The sequence below is a fragment of the Crinia signifera genome, chromosome 12 (genome assembly GCF_055691185.1).
Source record: "Crinia signifera chromosome 12, ASM5569118v1, whole genome shotgun sequence".
Taxonomy (NCBI): Eukaryota; Metazoa; Chordata; class Amphibia; order Anura; family Myobatrachidae; genus Crinia; species Crinia signifera.
This window is the reverse complement of record NC_139228.1, coordinates 44,699,663-44,721,617: the sequence shown is the minus strand read 5'-3', so window position 1 is coordinate 44,721,617 and position 21,955 is coordinate 44,699,663. Positions and strand designations below refer to the sequence as shown.

General features: G+C 46.2%; 1 protein-coding gene across 37 annotated transcripts in view; it reads left to right on the top strand.

Annotated features, from left to right (window-relative positions):
• GPHN (gephyrin) overlaps window positions 1-20,734 on the top strand; it is a 435,418-nt gene extending 414,684 nt beyond the window's left edge. For all 37 annotated transcript variants that reach the window (XM_083166733.1, XM_083166721.1, XM_083166724.1 and 34 more), the window contains 5 exons: window positions 1,383-1,456; window positions 1,803-1,867; window positions 10,950-11,053; window positions 14,703-14,799; window positions 18,577-20,734. In XM_083166733.1, the coding sequence (XP_083022859.1) occupies window positions 1,383-1,456; window positions 1,803-1,867; window positions 10,950-11,053; window positions 14,703-14,799; window positions 18,577-18,710 (474 nt within the window). In that variant the 3' untranslated portion in view covers window positions 18,711-20,734. The remainder of the gene's footprint in view (window positions 1-1,382; window positions 1,457-1,802; window positions 1,868-10,949; window positions 11,054-14,702; window positions 14,800-18,576) is intronic.
• Window positions 20,735-21,955: the final 1,221 nt, after the last annotated feature.

Genomic DNA, 21,955 nt, shown 5'->3' with positions numbered 1-21,955 from the left:
GTTTGTGCAGACACTGGATGCGTGGTATGTTTGTGCAGACTCTGGATGCGTGGTGTGGTTGTGCAGACTCTGGATGTGTGGTATGGTTGTGCAGATACTGGATGTGTGGTATGGTTGTGCAGACTCTGGATGTGTGGTATGGTTGTGCAGATACTGGATGTGTGGTATGGTTGTGCAGACTCTGGATGTGTGGTATGGTTGTGCAGACTCTGGATTTGTGGTATGGTTGTGCAGACTCTGGATGTGTGGTATGGTTGTGCAGATACTGGATGCGTGGTATGGTTGTGCAGACACTGGATGCGTGGTATGGTTGTGCAGACACTGGATGTGTGGTATGGTTGTGCAGACACTGGATGCGTGCTATGGTTGTGCAGATACTGGATGCGTGGTATGTTTGTGCAGACACTGGATGTGTGGTATGGTTGTGCAGATACTGGATGCGTGGTATGGTTGTGCAGACACTGGATGCGTGGTATGGTTGTGCAGACACTGGATGCGTGCTATGGTTGTGCAGATACTGGATGCGTGGTATGTTTGTGCAGACTCTGGATGCGTGGTGTGGTTGTGCAGACTCTGGATGTGTGGTGGTGGTGCAGACTCTGGATGTGTGGTATGGTTGTGCAGACTCTGGATGTGTGGTATGGTTGTGCAGATACTGGATGTGTGGTATGGTTGTGCAGACTCTGGATGTGTGGTATGGTTGTGCAGACACTGGATGTGTGGGATGGTTGTGCAGATAGTAACAGTGTGGTGTTTTTATGCAGATACTGGCTGCATAGTATGGTTATACAGATTTTTTACTGTGGTCTGGAATGGTTAGGATGATGGGATAGTGTCAGGCTTGGTACTTAAAATGCCAGCAGTCAGAAGACAGACAGTGACATCCCAATAGTGAAGATCCTGACACCTTTTAGCAATTTATGCTAACTCTCCCCGCTTGTAGCCTATCCCTCCCCCTTAGTGCCTAACTGCCCACCCCCCACAGCCTACCCCTAACCTTCCCAGCCTACCCCCCCCCCCCCCCCACACACACACACACACAGCATAACCCTAACCATCCCCAGCATACTTATGACCAGTAGGTATTCTGGGACCAGCATTGTGAGTGATCTTGGCATCCTGGCACCGGTCTTCCAACCAGTGTTAACATCCTGACCGCCTTTACATACTAACCATATCCCAGGTTACAGAGAGATATGAAAGAACAATGAGATATGGTAGCAGTGGAAGACCTTCCACCAGATGCTGACACCCAGGAATGACACCAGAACCTCCTTCTAATTCTAGAGAAGGGTATTGGGTTGACTGTGGGATAATATAAATATTACAGGAAGATGTTTGTTTTAACCTGCAGTTATTGATATTTTCCTCTTGTCCAATAGGATTACCTTAAGCAGGTGCTGGATATTGATCTCCATGCACAAATCCACTTTGGCCGAGTGTTTATGAAGCCAGGGTAAGGCCTTCTTCTGTTGAAGTTTCCTTTGTAATTCATGTTCTCAGCAGGCAAATAATGACCTTTCTGCTGTATTTGTAGATGTTAATAAAGGTGTAATAAGCCCCCGGTGAGGGCAGAGAGAGACCCAGAAACCAAACCACCTAGTTATACACTGTATATTGTGCTAGTTGGTACTTTTTTAGGGGAAAGAAATGGACTGTTTAGGCTTTTTTGTCATGTGATGTATTGACATTTAGGAGAAATCTAGGAAAGGATAATGGAAAAAACATCTTCATAATGCTTTTTCTATACAAGATTTCCCAATCAAGTGCTCACCAGTAACTTTCTCACCTCTGTCTTGCAGTCTGCCAACCACCTTTGCTACTTTGGATATTGATGGTGTAAGAAAAATCATATTTGCACTCCCAGGTAAGCAGAATAAATGACTGCGTGCAGCGAATCGGTATGAATGTGAAATCAGTTTATTGTAACCTATAGCCCATTTCCTGGCAGGGCTGCAACTGTACGGGGGTAGTGGGGAGGGAGGGTATAATCTGTGAAGAAGTGATTTAAATGCCACAATCTATACAAACTCGGTATCTATGCTCTAAAAGCATTTATTTTCTTTTTTTTTTTTTTTTTTAAATATTTTTATTGGGATAAAGCAGTTATGGTTCACAAGAGGTACATTAAATTTGACAATCAAGCATATAACAAAAAGATAACGAAATGGTGCATAGACATGTTTTGGCAAAAGGCACACTGTTAATCGTATAAGAGAACACATCCACTAGTTATGCCCATATACATGAGGTAATAGTCTACTATTAAGGTGGCGTGGGACATGAGGCTTGTGTTGGGTAGACGGAGAGTATTGCTGCACAATATTTGACAGTGAAACACGGTAAGATCTGAATAGAGGTTATATCAAACATAGTACGGCAGTTTGAGCCTTAAGTAATCCGGTGTTGGGGGCAGGCCGTCAAGCAGTGGATTAGAAAGGGGGGTGTCCCCTTTCTAGGGTGGCCAGGTTGTACCAAGTGGTGAGCTGGACTGCCTGTTTTACCCGATCTTTTTCATGATTGGGAAGGGATTGTACAAACGGTAGCCAGGTATTGAAGAATTTTGAGGCCCTGGATTCTGCATCGAGTAGACACTCGATCCAGTCCATCTGATACAAATATTTTAGTCTCGGGAGCATAAGTTGTAGAGGAATAGTGACTGAGTGGATCCATTGGGAAAGGATAGTTTTTTTTGTGGCAGCTGCAATTTTAGCTAGAAGGCATTTATTGCCTCGAGTGAGGGGAGTGTGTGAGCCCTGCGGGTGTATGTTCCAGAACGCCCAGGAGGGTGTCATGGTGAAGGGTATCTGTAAAACATTATTAATATAGCCCTGAACCTCAAGCCAGTGGGATTGTATTACGTCACATGACCATAAGCAATGATAAATATCCGCTTCTGGGGATCCGCATTTAAAGCAGTTAGAGTTATCCGCTATACCCATCAGAAACCTATGTTTGGGCGTGTAGTAGGCCCTATGCAGGATTTTAAACTGCATTTCGGCATAGGATGCCGATACGAGTAGTTTGTTTATAGACAACGTGGCTTTGATAATGGATGGGATTGGGATCTCTGGGAAAACGGCATTCCAGTGCGTCAACCCCTTTTTAACTTTGGTTAGGTCAAGGTTGATGCGTATATGGTTGTAGAGAGTAGAGGTAGGTATCGGTTCGCCCTTACGGTAAATAATCATGAGGTCAAACGCCCTGTCCAAGCCCTCCCTGTGTAATTTTGTGACACTCTTAGTTACATAGCTCCGAGCCTGGAAGTATGCAAACAGGGGGATCTGCAGCTGCGGGTAGCGGTCTTTTAGCTGGGAGAGGGTAAGAGGTGTGGCATAATCTGTATCTAAAAATTGATATAAAGAGCGTAGTCCCTGGAGATGCCAAGTAAAGAAAATAGGGTCTGGGCTCCCCCTCTGGAAATCGCAGTTATGAATCAATGGCGTATGTAAAGATATGTTTGTTGGTAAATTCAGCCGCCGACGTGTGGTGCGCCATGCAAGGTAGGGGGTGTAGATTAATGGGTTCTCTTTGACAGAGGGTGGTGCCAGCGAGGGTGGCATGTAGAGGAGTGCGTCTAGTGTGCATCCCTGAAGAAAAGATTGGTCTAAGGATCTATAGGTGTAATTGTTTGTATTGCTCACCCAGTCTAGCGCATAGCGTAGATTGGCTGCAAGGGCATAATCTTGAATACAAGGCAAATTGATACCTCCGTTAAACGGCGGTTGCTGAAGTTTCAGTTGAGAAACACGGGGTCGTTTACCTGCCCAAATAAATTTAGTGAGGGCTCTATTAATGTTCGAGATATCTTGGTCTTTTAACAAGAAGGGAAGCATCTGGACCACATACAAAAGTCTGGGGAATGAAACCATTTTAAACAGATTGCTACGTCCCAAATACGATAGCGGCAGGTGTTTCCACCTTTGAAAGTCCGCAAGCATTTGAGAAATAGAATGGGAATAATTTAATTTATATGCATCTGATATGTTATTCGAGAAACGTAGGCCAAGATACGTTAGGTAATCAGTATTCCATCGAAAAGGGAAGGTATCCCCCCAACCCGCACGGGCCTCAGAGTAAATGGCCATCGCTTCGGTCTTCTGGTAGTTCACCATAAAGCCAGAAATATCACGAAAGGTGTTTAGGATTGATCGCAGTCCAGGAAGGGCAACTCTAGGGTTACTAATGTATAAGAGGAGGTCGTCAGCGAAGGCAGACACCTTCACCTCCGACCCACCCAAATCCAGGCCACGCCAGGAGGGTTCCCGTAAAAAGGTGCGTATCAAGGGGTCAAGTGCTATATTAAATAGCAAAGGGGATAGCGGGCAGCCTTGGCGTGTCCCCCTGGCTAGCCTGAACGAGGGTGAGTTCAGACCATTTATTGTTACATAGGCCTCAGGGGAGGCATACAGCATTTTGAAAACATTTATAAATTTTCCCCCGAAGCCTTGCACCTCGAATAGTCTTAGGAGATGGCACCAGGAGACGCGATCAAACGCTTTGTCAGCGTCACAGCTGACTATTATCGCTTCTCGGTTTTTCAGGTGTCTATACTGTGTTAGTGCCGCTGCCAGTGTACGAATGTTGTGCACAGAGGTGCGGCCCTTCACAAAGCCGTTTTGAGCCGGATGTAAAATCCTGTGCAGAATCGGTTGGAGCCTGCTGGCCAACAGTGCAGTAAAGATTTTTAGATCTTGATTTAAAAGCGATATAGGGCGATACGATTGCACAAGGCAAGGATCCTTTCCCTGTTTTGGGAATACGACAATGCGAGCGGCTGTGAAGTCTAAGGGTGGTGGGCGGCCCTGCAGCATAGAGTTATATAAGGGGAGAAGATGAGGGATCAAACCATCTTTCATTATCTGATAATATTCGGCACTGAAGCCGTCGGGGCCCGGGGACTTGCCTTTTTTTAAGGATTTAATGACCGCTGACAACTCTGGTTCTGATATGGGGGCACTAAGGGACTCACTTTCTTCTGTTGTCAGCTTGGGTAGTTGAGCTTGCTGCAGGAAATGTAGGCCCTCTAGGGGCTTGTCAATAGGGGCCGTATATAAGCTTTTATAGTAATCCTGAAATGCTATCGAGATTTCTCTAGAGTCAGCAGCTAAGGATCCACTCGGGGTGGTTATCTGGAGAATATGTAGGGGGGTGAATTGCGAGCGCACCAAGTTGGCCAGCAGTCTCCCCGTCTTGTTGGAGCTACGAAAAAATTTGTTGCGTGAGATATCATAAGAAAATTGGGCTCTCTCTGTGCACAAGGAGTCGTATGCCCGCTTGGCCTCCATATATACCGTCTTGGCTGTGTCAGAATTTTGAAGAAGTAGATCATTGTAGGCTTTAGATAGGCGGCTACCATGCTCAGTAATGGCAGTGTTTAATTTTTTGCGTCTCCTGGCTACATACTCCATCACCTGGCCCCTAACCACCGGTTTGGACGCTGCCCAAAACAGGTGGATATCATCTAGATGTTGGGCATTATCTGAGGCATAAGTGGAAAAGGCGTGCTGTAAATGCAATTTAAAGTCTGATGAGTGGGCCAGGTAGGAGGGAAACCTCCAGTTGTATGAGGTAGTAAGGGGATGTTTTAGAGTTAGTGTGAACCAAATCCAGGCATGGTCCGACAGATCTATTGGACCTATACCTGACTCCAACACACGTTGGTATAGGGAGGTAGCAATCAGCCAAAAATCAATGCGTGAAGACGTGTCGTGAGGGTGAGAATAAAATGTATATTCCCGGGAGGTAGGGTGTTGGCATCTCCAGGGATCACACAAACCCAGTGAGTCAAGAAGCAGGGAAAGGGGGGAGGAGAAAGCGCTCGTTCTAGCCCCAACACGTCATCCCGACCTATCCAGCCCCTCTGACAATACATTATTGAAGTCCCCACCCATTATCAGTTCCCCTTCCCGCCAAGACAATAATTTGGTGTATAATGAAGTATAAAAGGGGGCATTAGGACTAGGGGGAGCATAAATTGTGGCTAACGTGTATGGAGAACCACATATCTCGATCTTGATGAACAAAAAGTGGCCTTCTGGATCAGACCATGTATCCCTAATCGTATAAGGTAAATGTTTTCTAAATAGTATTAAGACACCTCTACGCTTAGCCGAGAATGAGGCAGCCCGAAATTCACCGATCCAAGAGTCTCTAAGCACGTTGGGATCTTTGGCGTCCCAGTGCGTCTCTTGTAAGAAGGCCACATCTGGACGTATACGTTTCAGATGTTTGACTACTTTACGTCTTTTAACCGGTGAATTCAACCCTTCCACATTCCACGATACAAACTTCAAGGTGGATTGTGTTCTAGTTGAACAATAAGGCGTAGTGTGTGCCATTAGCCTATTCCAGCCCTAGCCTTATGGGTATTAATCAATAAATCTAAATAGAGTCCCCAGCCTGTCCCAGCGAGCAGACTATAGGGGAGCAGAGATGATTCATAGCACCATTCCGTGTCATGTAACATATAACCTGCACCATCGAACCAAAATAAAAAGGTTATGGAAACCACAAACGTTTTAACATTTTTAAAGACCCAAATAGCTGGCCGTAATGACCAACATAAAAGATAGTTTACAACTAAGTACCTGAGGGGAGACTAGGGAGTCAGGGCTCGGGCAACGCCACCGAGGCCAGTGCACACTGTGGAAGTCCCACACCAGCAGGGTGCCGCAGCCCTATCCACCGAGCCCCCTGCATCAAGTATAGCCCTCCTAGTTTGGTAATTGGTAAGGTGGTCTGGAACACAAACAAGTCCAGGCCAGCCACCAAGATTAGCAGAAACAAGCATATAACGTAGCAAACATGTATAAAAGAGAAGATATCGGTGGTAGATTATTAGTCCTGTAGGTATGAACTTATCAGGAGTGATGGGTGAGGCAACTGCCTATACTCACAGGCTCAGTCTGCATCGTCCATATTTGAAGAAGCCTGCGAGGACAAAGAGTCAACAAAATTTTGTGCAGACTGTGGGGTGTCCAAAAAGTAGGGCTTGCCATCATGGAAGACTCGGAGTTTAGCTGGATAGAGTAGAGCAAAACGATAATTCAACTCAAACAGCTTCTTGCAAATTGGAGAAAATTCTCTTCTTCTCATCGCAACAAGATAAGAAAAATCTTGAAAGAGCAGCAGTTTAGTTCCTTCATATTGCAGATTTGAGCATTTCCTATAGGCATCCATTAGGGCAACTTTGTCGGCATAGTTCAGGATACGAAGAATGACTGGCCTAGGCCTGTCCCTGGATTGTTGTCGATCTGGGCCGATCCGGTGTACTCTTTCTACCTTGATCTCACCGGTTGGTGAAACGCAGCCCAGAGTGCGCGGCAGCCACTCGGAGACAAGGGGCATGAGGGCCGCGGCCTTGACACTCTCCGGAATGCCGATGATCCTGATGTTATTTCTCCTGTTTCGATTTTCCAAATCTTCCAACTTGTCGTGAATGGAAGACAATAGCTTTTCCTGCGAGGAGACAGTGGCTTTGGTGGTGTTCAGTTCATCCTCCAGATCAGATATTCTCTGTTCTGCCTCGGTTAAGCGTTGGTCGTGTTGGATAATTTGTGCAAGGGCGGAATCTATTGACTCTTTGAGCGGTGTCAATTTCTGGTCCAGGAGGGAGGCCAATATGGACGTAATTTCGTTGGTTGAGACCAGGTCCCGGAGAAGGGGAGATGGGGGGTCAGAGTCGCCAACGGCCTTGGAGGGTCCCGCGCCGGGAGGGCGGGACTCGGGAGAGGACCCAGGGGTGACATCTTTAACTCGGCCTTTTCCCTGCTGTAGATTCCTCGAGCCCCTCTGGGGCTTAGCCACAAATTTATCCATTCCAGGCATATGTTGACCTAGCAGTATAAGGTGATTAAGAGGATGGAATCTAATCTTGTGATGAATTTGCGACCTGACGGGCTAGCGGGTCCGTGACCAGCAGCAGGCCGAGCCGCCAGGGGCAGAGTAGCAGAACGGTTATAAATGGGCAAAACCAGTGGTTGACAAAAGATTAGGAGGGGAAGAAGGGAAGGAATCTTGCAGCCCTCAGCTCAGCAACGCAGCAGGTTGCGGTGGGCAGTGGCGTGTACTTCAGCCGACACCGCTCTTCAAGGCAGTAGCGGCCCACTCTACAGCCGCCCTAGCACAGCGACCAAGGGGTGTGGTGAATTAGGAGCTCCACAAAGGGTAGCTAGGCTGTCAGGTGTAGGATGGAGGGGAATAAGGCCGGCCAGTTAAGCAAGTCCAGTAGTTTAATATTGCAGTGTGTCTTTTTACTATCGGGGCATTCAGGTGAGGGGTTAACTGTCAGCCAGGGGGTGCCTCAGGCTAGCAGGGAGTATGAAGGGGTATGCAGACAATGAGAGGGGGAGGGGGGAGCGGGGCAAAACACATACAGTTCTGGAGGTGCTTGCCCCCAATGCTACATATGTCCACAGCAGCCCCAAGGTGTTGTCAGGAGCTGTCAATCACCCCACAGTGGTGCTGGTGTCTGTGCTGGATTCCAGGTGCCCTGACCTATCCGGTCCTGCAGGCCCCACTGTCACAGTCCACAAGGTGGGGGGGGGGGCTTATGTGTGCCCCGCAATCACAGCTCCAGGTAAGTTGAGGGGGGGTCAGAGGGTGAGGGGGGATGGAGGGATCCCTCACCCCTGCCGCAGCTCCAGGGTCTGACCAGGCCGTCAGCCCATGCACTGATGGGGGACTGAGCGCCCCCGTCTGCCGGTTATCGTAGCGGGAGGGAGCCGGGGGAGACAGCGGGGGAGATGGCTGACACTCACCCCGGTCTCACGGCGCCGACTGATGCCTGCGGCTCCGATAGCTGCGTTGCCGCGGGTCCGCGGGATTCCAGAAATCCAGGCCGCGGCTCCCGTACACCAGGAAGGCCGCGGTCTGCGTGCGACGTGTGCGCCGCCCTCTGTCTCCGCCGACAGGAACGCCAGCCCCAGGTGAGCGCCGGGGACAGTCCGGGGTGGCAGGGTGCTGGAATAGCTTCCCAGGTCCGGCCCAATGATGTTATAGAGGTGCCCAGACCCGGAGCTCAGCAGGAACACGTCTTCCCTGCCCGGAGTCTAGGCCACGCCCCTCATTTATTTTCTTTTTGAAGTCTACTGGTTTCATGCACAGGATCTAAAATGCAATTTTAGTCTGTGTAATCTATGTACTTGTCTATGCATAATCTACAAATTGCACCAAGAAAAGCGCTTAAAATATATATTTTTAGTTGTATCTCTGTTAGCAAATGATATTTCTGGATTCTTCATGTAGGACAGCTCCATTTTCGGTTTTATGTGGTCAGTCTGGCCTGATGCGGCCAGACTGATTGCCTGAGTCTCTGGCAGCTTAAGTCCTCTATCAAGACATACTGTACAGTCAGAATCTTCTGATTGACCGAAATCCTCTTATGTGAAAATGTTGAGCAATCAGGAAATGTTCCAGCAATGCAGCACAGATAACAACTGCGGAGATGGATTGCTCATATAGGACACAATACTGGGACGATTCCTATTTTAAAAAAATAGCTGCATTTTCCAGATTTTTATCTCTATTGAAATACAGGGTTTTACAGTATTAAGCATATTTAAGGTACTTTGTAGACCGACACCAGGCACATAGCGTGCAATAGTGGCACTGATGGCTGCATTTAGCCGCGAGCCTCGCCGTTTTGGCGTCCGCACTCGCTATTTCCACTTTGCTGTAAAAACGCAGCAAGGTGGAAACGGCGTTGAATCAGCACTGCTCGCCGTCACAGCTCACTAAAGACCATTGAATATACCCCATTGAGTTTAATCCCTGATTAATACAATGAATGTAACATTCTCAAACATTCTGTAAGCGCATTGGGGTGGTATTCAATTAGCAGCAATATGCACCTGCGCACCTCATAGCTCATTAAACACTATGCAATGTTGCTGCTTGTGAGGTATCAGATAAACAATTGGGTACTTGTTTCCTAGCAGGGCGCCCACGATTTTGATCATAGTACATCTTAGACAATTGCATCGCATGCAATATAGCGGCATGCAATGCAATTTTTAATTGTACAAGCTGATGGGTGCTTTCAATGTTAAATGCACCCCATTGGCAACACCACCCCCACTATCAATGCCAACCCGAAGCGTGGTGAGCACAGCGGTATGCGTCCTCGGACCTTTTCATACCCCCACTATCCACGTCGGAGTGGAGTTGATTTTAGATAGTGTGGCAAGCGCAGCGAGCCACCAAGCCCGAAGCGTGGCGAGCACACACGGATTACTTACATGTATTCCGCGGGGCTCGCTGCGCTCGCCACGCTTCGGGCTCGTATTCCGCTTACCCTCGTGGGGCTCGCTGCGCTCGCCACGCTTCGGGCTTGGTGGCTCACTGCGCTCTCCACACTATCTAAAATCAACTCCACGCCGAATGGATAGTGGGGGTATGAAAAGGTTGGAGGACGCGTACCGCTGCCCCTCGCCACACTTCGGGTTGGCATTGATAGTGGGGGGTGGCGTTGATAATGGGGGTGCATTTAACATTGTAAGCACCCATCAGGGTGCTTGTACAATTAAAAATCGCCTTGCATGCCATTTGCAGGCATGCAATGCTATGCGATATTTCATTGTAATAGCACTCCTGTTAATTTAACATGAATATTGCATCGCACACCACTAAGTATGGTATGCGATGGGCGCCATGCTAGGAAACAAGTACCGACAAATATATCTCCTTGCATCAGTCGCTGCCAATTTATGTAAAAAATAAAACACCCCCCCCCCCCCCCCCCTCCAGTCCCTCTCCTCGCCTTATGTAGAAATGTCCTACAGTATGTGCTATGCAAAATCAAGGTTTAAGGAAAAATCTATTTATCTGCTTTGTAAAATCAATGATGGATTAATGATTTAATGCCAGAAAGCATTGTAGCATGATTTATCCTTTTATGCTGACAGCTAAATCCTGATTAAAGTTATTTGTCTCTCCCTTCATTACAGGCAACCCTGTGTCAGCAGTAGTTACCTGTAATCTTTTTGTCGTACCAGCACTAAGAAAGATGCAGGGAATTCTGGATCCAAGACCTACAATCATCAAAGCCAGGGTATTTACAACGGCTGCCACAAATAGGCAGTATTCACAATACTAGGCTTTGCCATAGAAACCTGGTTCTGGTTATAATAAAATGTCACATATATATACATATCAAGAAGCTTCTAAAATGACTATGTGATATACCATTTTCTGTGGGGTTGGGGTCGTTTGGTCGACAAGCATTAGGTCGACATGGGTTTAGGTCAATAGGTCAACACAAGCATTAGGTAGACAGTGTCTAGGTCGACAGTCAAAATGTCGACATGGGGTTATTCATTTTTCTTTTTTTTACCCAAATGTCGACATGGACACAGTTTCCCCTTCGCATTGCTTCAGGCACGGTGCCTCGCTGCACTGGGCACACTATTTTATTCTCCCACAATGCCCTAACGGATGGTAGGGCATGAAATACCGCCTGTCGGCACATGTCAGCTCAAAAGACAATGAAAAACCCCATGTTGACCTAGATACTGTCGACCTAATACTTGTGTCAACCTAATACCATTCGACCTAAACCCATGTTGACCTTGACCCATGTCGACCTAACGGTGTTGACCCAATGCTTGTCGACCAACATGCTGTAGACCCAATGACCGTATCCCTTTCAGTGTGCTATGTGCTCATAGAAAAGGATTGTATTATTACACTGCCCACTCTGTGGTCATATGAAATGGCTATATATGTGTCAGTGTTTGATATAAAATGGCTGTATCACAGAAGTTACATAAAGTGACTGCATCTCCATGGAAAGTTACATATAGCAAGTGCATCATATTATGAAGTCACATAAAATGGCTGTATCAGTGTTTGAGATTACATAATGGGCGGTATTCAATGCCTACTTTTGAAAATTAGTTTCAGGGAGGTTGTAGACGTGACATGCTCCACCTTGCCCAGCCGATCAGTGTGGTATCCTGTAGTGGCATGTGTAAACTAAAAAAAAAGGGGAGGGGGTAACATGCTACTGGTTTCCCAAATGCCATCTGCACCCACCCCTGTCCTTCCCTGAGAACACCTCTGTCTGTCAATCAGGCAGTGGTGTTTGCATTTCTGAGATGTGATCACAGCATATGTGCAGAACGGATCCTACATGCACACAGCTTCCCAATAATCGGGAAACTCGATCAGTACTGAATAAGGCTGTAATGCTTATGTGATCTTATATGGTTATGTGGCCCACACTATTGTATCATTGTGGCTCCATTTTAAATAGTAAAGAATAATTGAAATGATAATTTACTTTATTGGGGTCACAACCAGCCTACACACACACACACACAGGGGTCACAACCAGCCTACACACACACACAGGGGTCACTACCTGCCTACACACACACACAGGGGTCGCTACCAGCCTCCACACACATACACAGGGGTCACTACCAGCCTGCACACACACACAGGGGTCGCTACCAGCCCCCCCCCCCCACACACACACACACACACACACACAGACACAGGGCTCACTACCAGCCTGCACACACATATACAATGGGGTCACTACCAGCCTGCACACACACACAGGGGTCGCTACCAGCCTCCACACACAGGGGTCACTACCAACCTACACACACTCACGCACATCACTACCAGCCTGCACACACACAGGGGTCGCTACCAGCCCCCCCACATACACAGGGGTCACTATCAGCCTACACACACACATCCCTACCAGCCTACACACACACATCACTACCAGCCTGCACACACACACAGGGGTCGCTACCAGCCCCCCCCCCCCCACACACACACAGGGGTCACTACCAGCCCACACACACACATCCCTACCAGCCTACACACACACATCACTACCAGCCTGCACACACACACACACACACACACACAGGGGTCGCTACCAGCCCCCCCCCACACACACACACACACAGGGGTCACTACCAGCCTGCACACACACACACAGGGGTCTCTACCAGCGCCCCCCCCCACACACACACACACACAGGGGTCACTACCAGCCTGCACACACACAGGGGTCACTACCAGCCTGCACACACACAGGGGTCAATACCAGCTTACACACACACAGGGGTCACTACCAGCCTGCACACACACAGGAGTCACTACCAGCCTGCACACCCGCACACACAAACAGGGGTCACTACCAGCCTACACACACACGGGTCACTACCAGCCTGCACACACACAGGGGTCAATACCAGCTTACACACACACAGGGGTCACTACCAGCCTGCACACACACAGGAGTCACTACCAGCCTGCACACCCGCACACACAAACAGGGGTCACTACCAGCCTACACACACACGGGTCACTACCAGCTTACACACACACACAGGGGTCACTACCAGCCCACACACACACACAGGGGTCACTACCAGCCTACACACACACAGCGGTTTAAACACAGTCCCAGCCAGTATGAAGCTGCCGAGGAAGAACCACATGCACTGCCACTAACCTGGGAACGGAGTACTCCTGCTCCTCCTCCGAGCTCCCTGGGCTGTCAATCTCCCCACAGCTGCTTATTCCCCGTCACTCCTCCTCCTGGATGTCTTCATCATGCAGCTCCCAGTCCCAGTTGAGGGGAAGAGGGGAGGGCTCTGCTGCTGCTGCCAGGGATGCTAGTAAAGTCTCCCTGGTTGCTGAGTCTCTGCTGGGCGGCTCTAATAGGACTATGCATACTAGTGCTGACCTCCTCCCCATCACGCCAGAGTAGCATATGCGCGGTGTGGTTTTTCAGACCGTGTTTTGGAATTCTGGGGGATTGGAAGGGCTTTGTGGGGCACTGGGGTACTGGTGGCTGAAGCGGGAGTCTCCCACAAAATGGGGGAGTGTCGGCAACCATGAGTTAAATATCATGTCCCCAGTAGTGCCAGTTACATATCATGTCCCCAGTAGTGCCAGTTACATATCATGTCCCCAGTAGTGCCAGTTACATATCATGTCCCCAGTAGTGCCAGTTACTTATCATGTCCCCAGTAGTGCCTGTTACAGATGTCCAGAGTATTGCCTTTCTCAAAAAAAGTACATTATTAAAACTATGGTTTTTGGAATAATTTGGATTAAAAAAAAAGTCTTTATCACTGTGTGAAGATACGTAAACTGGCAGCTTCTCCTTGTGAAGTTGCAAATAATGGCTGCATTACTGTGTAACTTTACATAAAATGGCTGCATCACTGTATGAACTCAAGGTGGCTTAATCTTTACATTATGCAATATTACTTAAAATGGCAGAATCACTGTATAATGTTTTGTAAAATGTCTGAATCCCTGTGTATCATTTGCTAAAATGGCTGCATCTCGATGTAATATGACATAAAATGGCTGCATCGCCATGCAACATTACTTAAAATGGTTGCATCTCCATGTAACATTACATAAAATGGCTGCACCTCCATGTAACATTACATAAAATGGCTGCATCACTGTGTAAACTTACATAAAATGGTTCAATCTCTATGTAACATTACATAAAAGGAATGTATCACTGTATGAAGTTAAAGAATGACTGGAAGCAGCCTAGGATATTATCAGTATATAATGAAGCCTGTCTTGATGGAGAGGGGAGACTGGTGGGGGGTGCAGAAAAGCCTGGGATGCAGGGGGGTTAAAGGTTAAACCAGACCAATGGAATGCAATGCTTTCATTTTGTGGTTCCTGACTCATGTTCTGTATTACAGTTATCATGTGATGTAAAGTTGGATCCACGCCCAGAGTACCATCGCTGCATACTAACATGGCATCACCAAGAGCCACTGCCTTGGGCACAAAGTACAGGTCAGTGCTCCTATGATAAGTGCTATGTTGGGGTTTTGGATTGGCACAAGCTGCAAGCATAGCTAATGTCACTCAGTGCTTTTTCTGCCTTTGTACCCACAGAAGCAGCATATAAGTGTGAGGTGACACCAGCAGCCATAGTGAGTCAGACATCATGCATCTGCCATATGGCAAGTGCAATATGCTATGGTGTGACCAATATTGTGCCAGTAATGTGTCTCTTTACTTATATCTGCCGATGGGCATCTCAATAGGATGATTCCAATAAATACACAATAGCTGCTGCAGTAAAAGTTGCAGCCGCTACCTCTGAATCATCTCCAATCTGTATATTGAGACAATGTTGTCTTGACCATTACTAATGAACACAAAAGTCTTCATATAAAATCTAAAGTATGAACACCTTTATATCTTTGATTTAGTACTTTAATAATGAAATGGGAATCTTCTTTTCCGCAGTGATGAAATTATCTATTAGGTAATGCAAATAGATGGCCGACATTATGTGGCAGTACTATACACAATCAGAAGCTGCTAGACCAGGGGTGGGCAATTATTTTGGCTGGGGGGCCGCTTCACACTTCCAGTAAATATTCGAGGGCTGCACATAAAATTATATGATAGATATATATATATATATTTATATATATATATATATATATATATATTATACACATACACACACGTGTGTATTTGTATGTCTATATATATATATATATACGGTGTGTATATATATATATATATATATTATATATACACACACATACACAGTATATTTTCACATATCGTAATATAGGCTGGCAGAAGCAGCTTCTTACTTTTAATTGTTAAGGGTCACTATTTCCATAGTTAATGCGATGTGCGCTGCACAAAGCAATCTGACATAGGCACTCACCCCACCATCAAAACCAATCACTGCGCACACCTTCATCACTTCTCCATCACTGCACAATCCCTGATAGCATCCCCATCACTGCACAATCCCTGATAGCATCCCCATCACTGCGCAATCCCTCATAGCATCCCCATCACTGCGCAATCCCTGATAGCATCCCCATCACTGCGCAATCCCTCATAGCATCCCCATCACTGTGCAATCCCCAATAGCATCCCCATCACTGCGCAATCCCTCATCGCATCCCCATCACTGTGCAATCCCCAATAGCATCCCCATCACTGCGCAATCCCTCATAGCATCCCCATCACTGCGCAATCCCCAATAGCATCCCCATCACTGCGCAATCCCTCATCGCATCCCCATCACTGTGCAATCCCCAATAGCATCCCCATCACTGCGCAATCCCTCATAGCATCCCCATCACTGCAAATTCCCATCAAACCCCCTCATTTCCTACCCACCACTGTACCCCCTATCAGCGAGCACCCTCTGATCACCCAAAATTACTTCACATTTCATTCATGCCCCTCATAACTGCACTTCCTTCACATCCCTATCAGAACATCACCCACCAAAAAACTGCAGCCACCAGTCTGCGGGGAGCCTGAGCGAGGGGAGCCAGGACAGGAGGATCATGCAGGACTTTCTGATGCTAGCAGTCGTCAGTCACGCCACAGGGCTAAAAGAAATGCAGTGCCGCCGATGTCCGACCGCTCCCGCCCCGCACAGCTTTACTGGGAGTGTGGGAGGGGACGCGGTCACACTAACCAATGGCGGGGAGGCAGCTGCCGCGTCACCGCGTTCCCTCCCACACTCTCAGTAATGCTGTGCACAGTGGGCGCAGTCAGGCATCGGCGGCACTGCACTTCGTTTAGCCCTGCAGCTGCCGGTTAATTGACAAGCGGCTCATCTAGTTGGGCCACTTGTCATAGTGATAGAGGTCAGTGCTGCGGGCCAGACCTGAGCGTCTCGCGGGCCACCTGTTGCCCACCACTGTGCTAGACAGTACTGGGGATCATCATCCTGTACATCTGGGACAGCCTTCTATTACTGGTAAGTACTTATCATAAGGCCCCATACACGTATGTGACTTCTCTGAGGTAGAAGTTTCATAATATTTCCCTTGAACCACCTGGCAGCTTCCCAGTCAACAGGATCGCATGCGATATCATATATGGTCCTTTTGCATACGCTGTATCATATACGATCCCAGGAATGGCTGGAGTGTGGTATTGCGGTCCGACAAGGGGGATCCCAACGGCTAGTATCCCGACGTCGGAATCCTGACTGCTGGTGCTCCGACGGGGGCAAGCACAAAAATCCCCTTGCAGGCTCGGTGGCTCGCCACAGGTTCCATTCTCCTTCTATGGGGGTCGGGGACCCCCACAAGGGAAAATAGTCAGTTGGGATTCCCCCTGTTGGATTCTGACGTTGGGATACTGACCGTAGGGATCCCCCTGTCGGGCATTCATCCAGCACCCAAGGGCTGTGGGAATCCTATAAATCTATAGCCCTTGTAATCTCTGGTTTCAATGTGATGCACTCAGGACCACATATCCGGTCGGAATCGGATCTGAAACACATGAAATTTGACACTTTTCATCCAATTTCTTGGCCTGATCTATCTGAATCCTGTCAAAAGGGCTCAAATTGCACTAGTGTATGGTCATCTTTAGGAATGTACCAAATGTCATTGTTTGCACATGAATTACATTAATTGTTACTTTCCTGCCTGCTCCTCCTTCAGTCTCTCCCTGCATAAACCATTTATATGCACAGATCTCTACATGAATGCATGCACAGCATAGAAATGCTGTCTTACATAAAATGAATAGCCTAAAGTCCAACTGTAATGGAGCCCAGAGTATGGATTCACTGTAGCCATAGCTTAGATTTCAGATATATTTTAAAACACTCACAAAAGACTCTTGTCCAGGTCACTGGTCTTGGTCCCACAAAATGGAGACGACATGTTCTCATTTTGTGAAACAGACATGTCTCCACTCCCAAATGGCTGCAGACCGTTAATCAAGCTGCTATGTGCCCTGGGTTGAAGTAACATGCAGCACTATGGCTTTGGGGCATGCGCAGTCCCCAAAACATTGGTCATTTGTGACCAATTAAAGGTTGTGCGATGGTGAGAATCAGCAGCTATATCTGGAATTGTTCGAGGCACACATTGTGGTAATAAACTTTAAGGCAGGGATGGGGAACCATACTAAAACTGTTGCAGGGCATGCTGGGATTTGTAGTTCAACAACAGCAGAAGGGCCGAAGGTTCCCCTTCCCTGCTTTAATGTAAATATTTCTTTATTTAATTATTGTAAAATGTAATTATCTTAAGATTTTTAATATATTGCATTGTGGTGATAGTTTGTATTGATATACCCAGTAGGGGTTGGGATCATTTGGTCTACAGCATGATGGTCGACAGTCATTAGGTCGACATGGGAAAAGGTCGACAGGTCATTAGTTTGACAGGTCATTAGGTTGACAATGTCTAGGTCGACATGGGGATTTTCACTGTTTTTTTTTTACCTGAATGTCAACACAGTCGACATGGACACAGTTTAAAGTGCTGCGCTCGCAATGTGTCGGGCACTATTTTATTCTCCCACCATGCCCTAGTGGATGGTAGGGCATGAAATACCGCCTGTCGGCACATGTCGGCTCAAAAAACAGTGAAAAACCCCATGTCAAACTTTTGACTGTCGAACTAATGACCTTTCGACCTTTTCCCATGTCGACCTAATGGTGTTGACCTAATGACTGTCGACCATCATGCTGTAGACCAAATGACCGCATCCCACCCAGTAGTTCACCAAACGGCCACCAAATGGACATTGTGCTGATGTAAATGTGCTCTACATTACTCACAGGTAATCAGATGAGCAGTCGCCTGATGAGTATGCGCAGTGCCAATGGACTGTTGATGCTACCTCCAAAGACAGAGCAGTATGTGGAACTTCACAAGGGAGAGGTGGTGGACGTCATGGTCATCGGGCGACTATGATGGCAGCCGCAAGAGAGAAGCTTTGATGCATGTCCACATATTATTGACTGTATCCTGTAATATGCAACAGCACAGCTAGTTTTTATGATTTGGATAAAGTTGATCAGTGTAGTCAACATCTCGAACTAAAATTTCAACACCAACAAAAATAAATGACTTCGAGGAGAAAAATAAACCTACATTTTTTTTTCAAAAAAATAAATAAAAAAAAAACCTGTTATAAAACCTTATTCTGATTATAAGGCAACTTTTCCTTCATTGCAATTGCTTTGTGTGTTATAATGCTAGGTCTAATAGCGGTAGCTTTTAGTAGACAGCAGTAGATGCCTGCAAAAGTTGTGTTTCTCTCATCCTTAAAGTACAAATACTTAAGCTCTTAAACAAGGCTGTCTGCTTAATTTATACTAGCTTAGATAACACTGCTGTTTCCCTTATCAGTATGCTTCATAAACGCTTCACACAAGAGCGCTGCTTGTTCTTTATCTTGTATAATGTGTTGATGTGCACAGTGCCAACTGCAAAGTGGTTGGGCCCTGGATAAAGACTTCTGCCTACTTAACAAGGAAGGAGATACGTCCTGGCCATCACTCCGCTCAGTACTATTGGGCAGTAACTGAATACCTTTTCTTTGAAAAAAAAATTGCTTCCTTAAGTGCTGAGAGCCTTTTTAACCAATACATTAAAAAAAAAAATGTACAGAAAAAAAAAAATCAAAAACTGATCTTGTACAGATTACAGTGTACCAGCATTCATGTGGAGAAAAAAAAGCAAAGAAAATATTGAAGAACTCTGTACCATAACATTTTCTGTAATGATATTGAAACAAGATGAATTAAATCCTTGATCATTATTTAAAAAAATTAGTAAAATCTGTTTCTTTTTGTCATATGTTAATTCTGTCATAAAAATTCGTATGATTCTGTTTTGCTAAATTGCCTTGAAATCATGGATATTGCTGCTTTTCCAGCTTGCATGACACTTTGATGGATGGGCTGTATTCTATGTTTAGTTAAAATTGATGGAAGAGTTTGTAGTTCCATAGATGTGGTTTGAAGCCACAATGGTTGTCCTGAAACAGGGCTTCTGCTCAACTGGCTGAAGGTCAAAACAAGTGTGCTGTGACATTGGTCTTCAAAGTTGGCGTGGATAAAAGCAAAAAAGAAAAAAATCAGTGCAATATTACAGCTCCTGCAGGTCACCAGAAAAGTAGATACTAGTCACTAGTGTATGTTGATTTACAGAGTCAATATAGGCAAAACTCAATTGGATATTTTTTAGTTCTAAAGGGGTGTAAGCATGTTGAGATTTTGAGATGAGCCAAAATCTCCTAGATATTCTCTTGATTAGATACCGATGCTATTAGTCAGTATCTCCTAGCAGGCCAGGCAATTTTGACTAGATCATAGTATATCATTACATTCGTTTAGACAAAATCGCTTAGTACAAAAACTCCAGTGCATCTAGTCAAAATCACAATATCTCACCATGTGTAAGGGGTTTAACAGTTTAAAGTAATTATATAGTATAATAGTAAGAAAGACTATTCCAAGCCCAGAAGCCCATAGTTATGGGAGATAAGGACAATCAGTCATTGCGGTTAGATTTCGCCTGTCTTATGTGGTGTGATAAATATAGACACTGTCCATATAGTATTAGACTGACACATTTCCTTTGTTCGAATACACACACTGCCGTACATCCCACTAGTCAATCTATTTATAATGCTGGCCATAGACTGGGTAAAACTCTCCATCAGACCGATTATCTGATGTTGCCTTAAACTTTGAGATTATTGCACAGTTTATAGCCACCTTTAAATATTATTCTCCTGGACTACTTACCATTGGCTAATATGATGCGACAATGTTATGATGTTCTTTCTTGTATACTTTAGATGTTCTACCCCATCACTCTTTTCACAAAAACATGTCAATTGTGGTCACAATTATCACACAAGGATGAGACATATATATTGTGCTGCTGTCCTATTTGTGGAGGTATTAAACTGGTGCGCTGCAACAAGAGATTGTGTGTTATGTCCAGATTTCTTAAAACAGTTGTATTTTTCCGTGAATTATCATTGGATACTTTCATTACCCTAATGAACCATCCCAACAGTCCTGCTGATATTTAATGTCTCAACAAATAATTTTGTTATGCAGGAAGATTTACTAAGGTACCGTTTACACAAACCTAAATTATTTCTTGTGCTCTGATGTGTAGATGAAAGAAAGATGCCTAGGGGTAAATGTACTATAGCTTCTAAAACGTAAAAGTGGTGATGTTATCAGTGGCGGCTCTTACCTCGTTGGAGAAGAGGGGCTGCCGAGATGCCACCCTCCGGTCCCGCCACTGCTGGTCCCTACCGCTGCCTCCATTTTCTTGTCCCAATCATTGTCACGGGGGCCCGGCGCATGCGGGGTAGTTTCTTCGGTAGTACGTATGCGCTGCCCCCAGCCTATGGGGATGCTTCGGGAGCAGACCTGTAGAATTGTATTGACAGTCCCAGGTCCAGCGCATGCGCCGTCTGCGGTACTGTGCATGTGCAGAACCTGTTTTTGTAGTTTGCGCCCGCAGCTGTGCATAGAGAGGCATTCCGGAGGGAGGGAACACCACCTCCCTGGGGGAACTGCCTTGAGTGACTGGCAGGTTGGTCTTCCAATAGGAAGTCACTGCCGGTTACAGTGAAGCCAGAGCAGTCTCACAGACCACAGAGTGGCTGATTTTACTTGGGGGGGGGGGGGGGGGGGCTGCAGCCCATAGGTAAAAACCGCCACTGGATGTTACCCATAGCAACCAATAAGATTCTGTCTATTACACCCCAGAAAATGATACAGAAGCTAAATGATTGCTATGGGCAACATTACCTCTTTTCATTTTAGAAGCTTCAGTTAATGTACCATCGAAAACCTCAAAACCAGTTTTTACAAATCAGAAATTTATGTGGCAGTTTCCAAACTCCATGGCTACCTGTGGCTTATTGGTCATACAAAAGATATGGTAGGACATTCAGCATATGTCTCAAGCTATCTTTCCTATAAAGCCTAATAAAACCTCAAAACAACCTTCTGTAGTCTTTTATCATCCAGCCATGGTTATCTGGTGTGAGTGCACTACAGGTGTGAGTGAGAAACTTATCTTTATTATCTTTTTTTTGCTGAAAAAGCATAGTCACAATGGGTCAGATGTATCAAGTTTCAAAAAGCTCTAAAATGGAGAGTGATGACAGCACTTGGGGGCGTGGC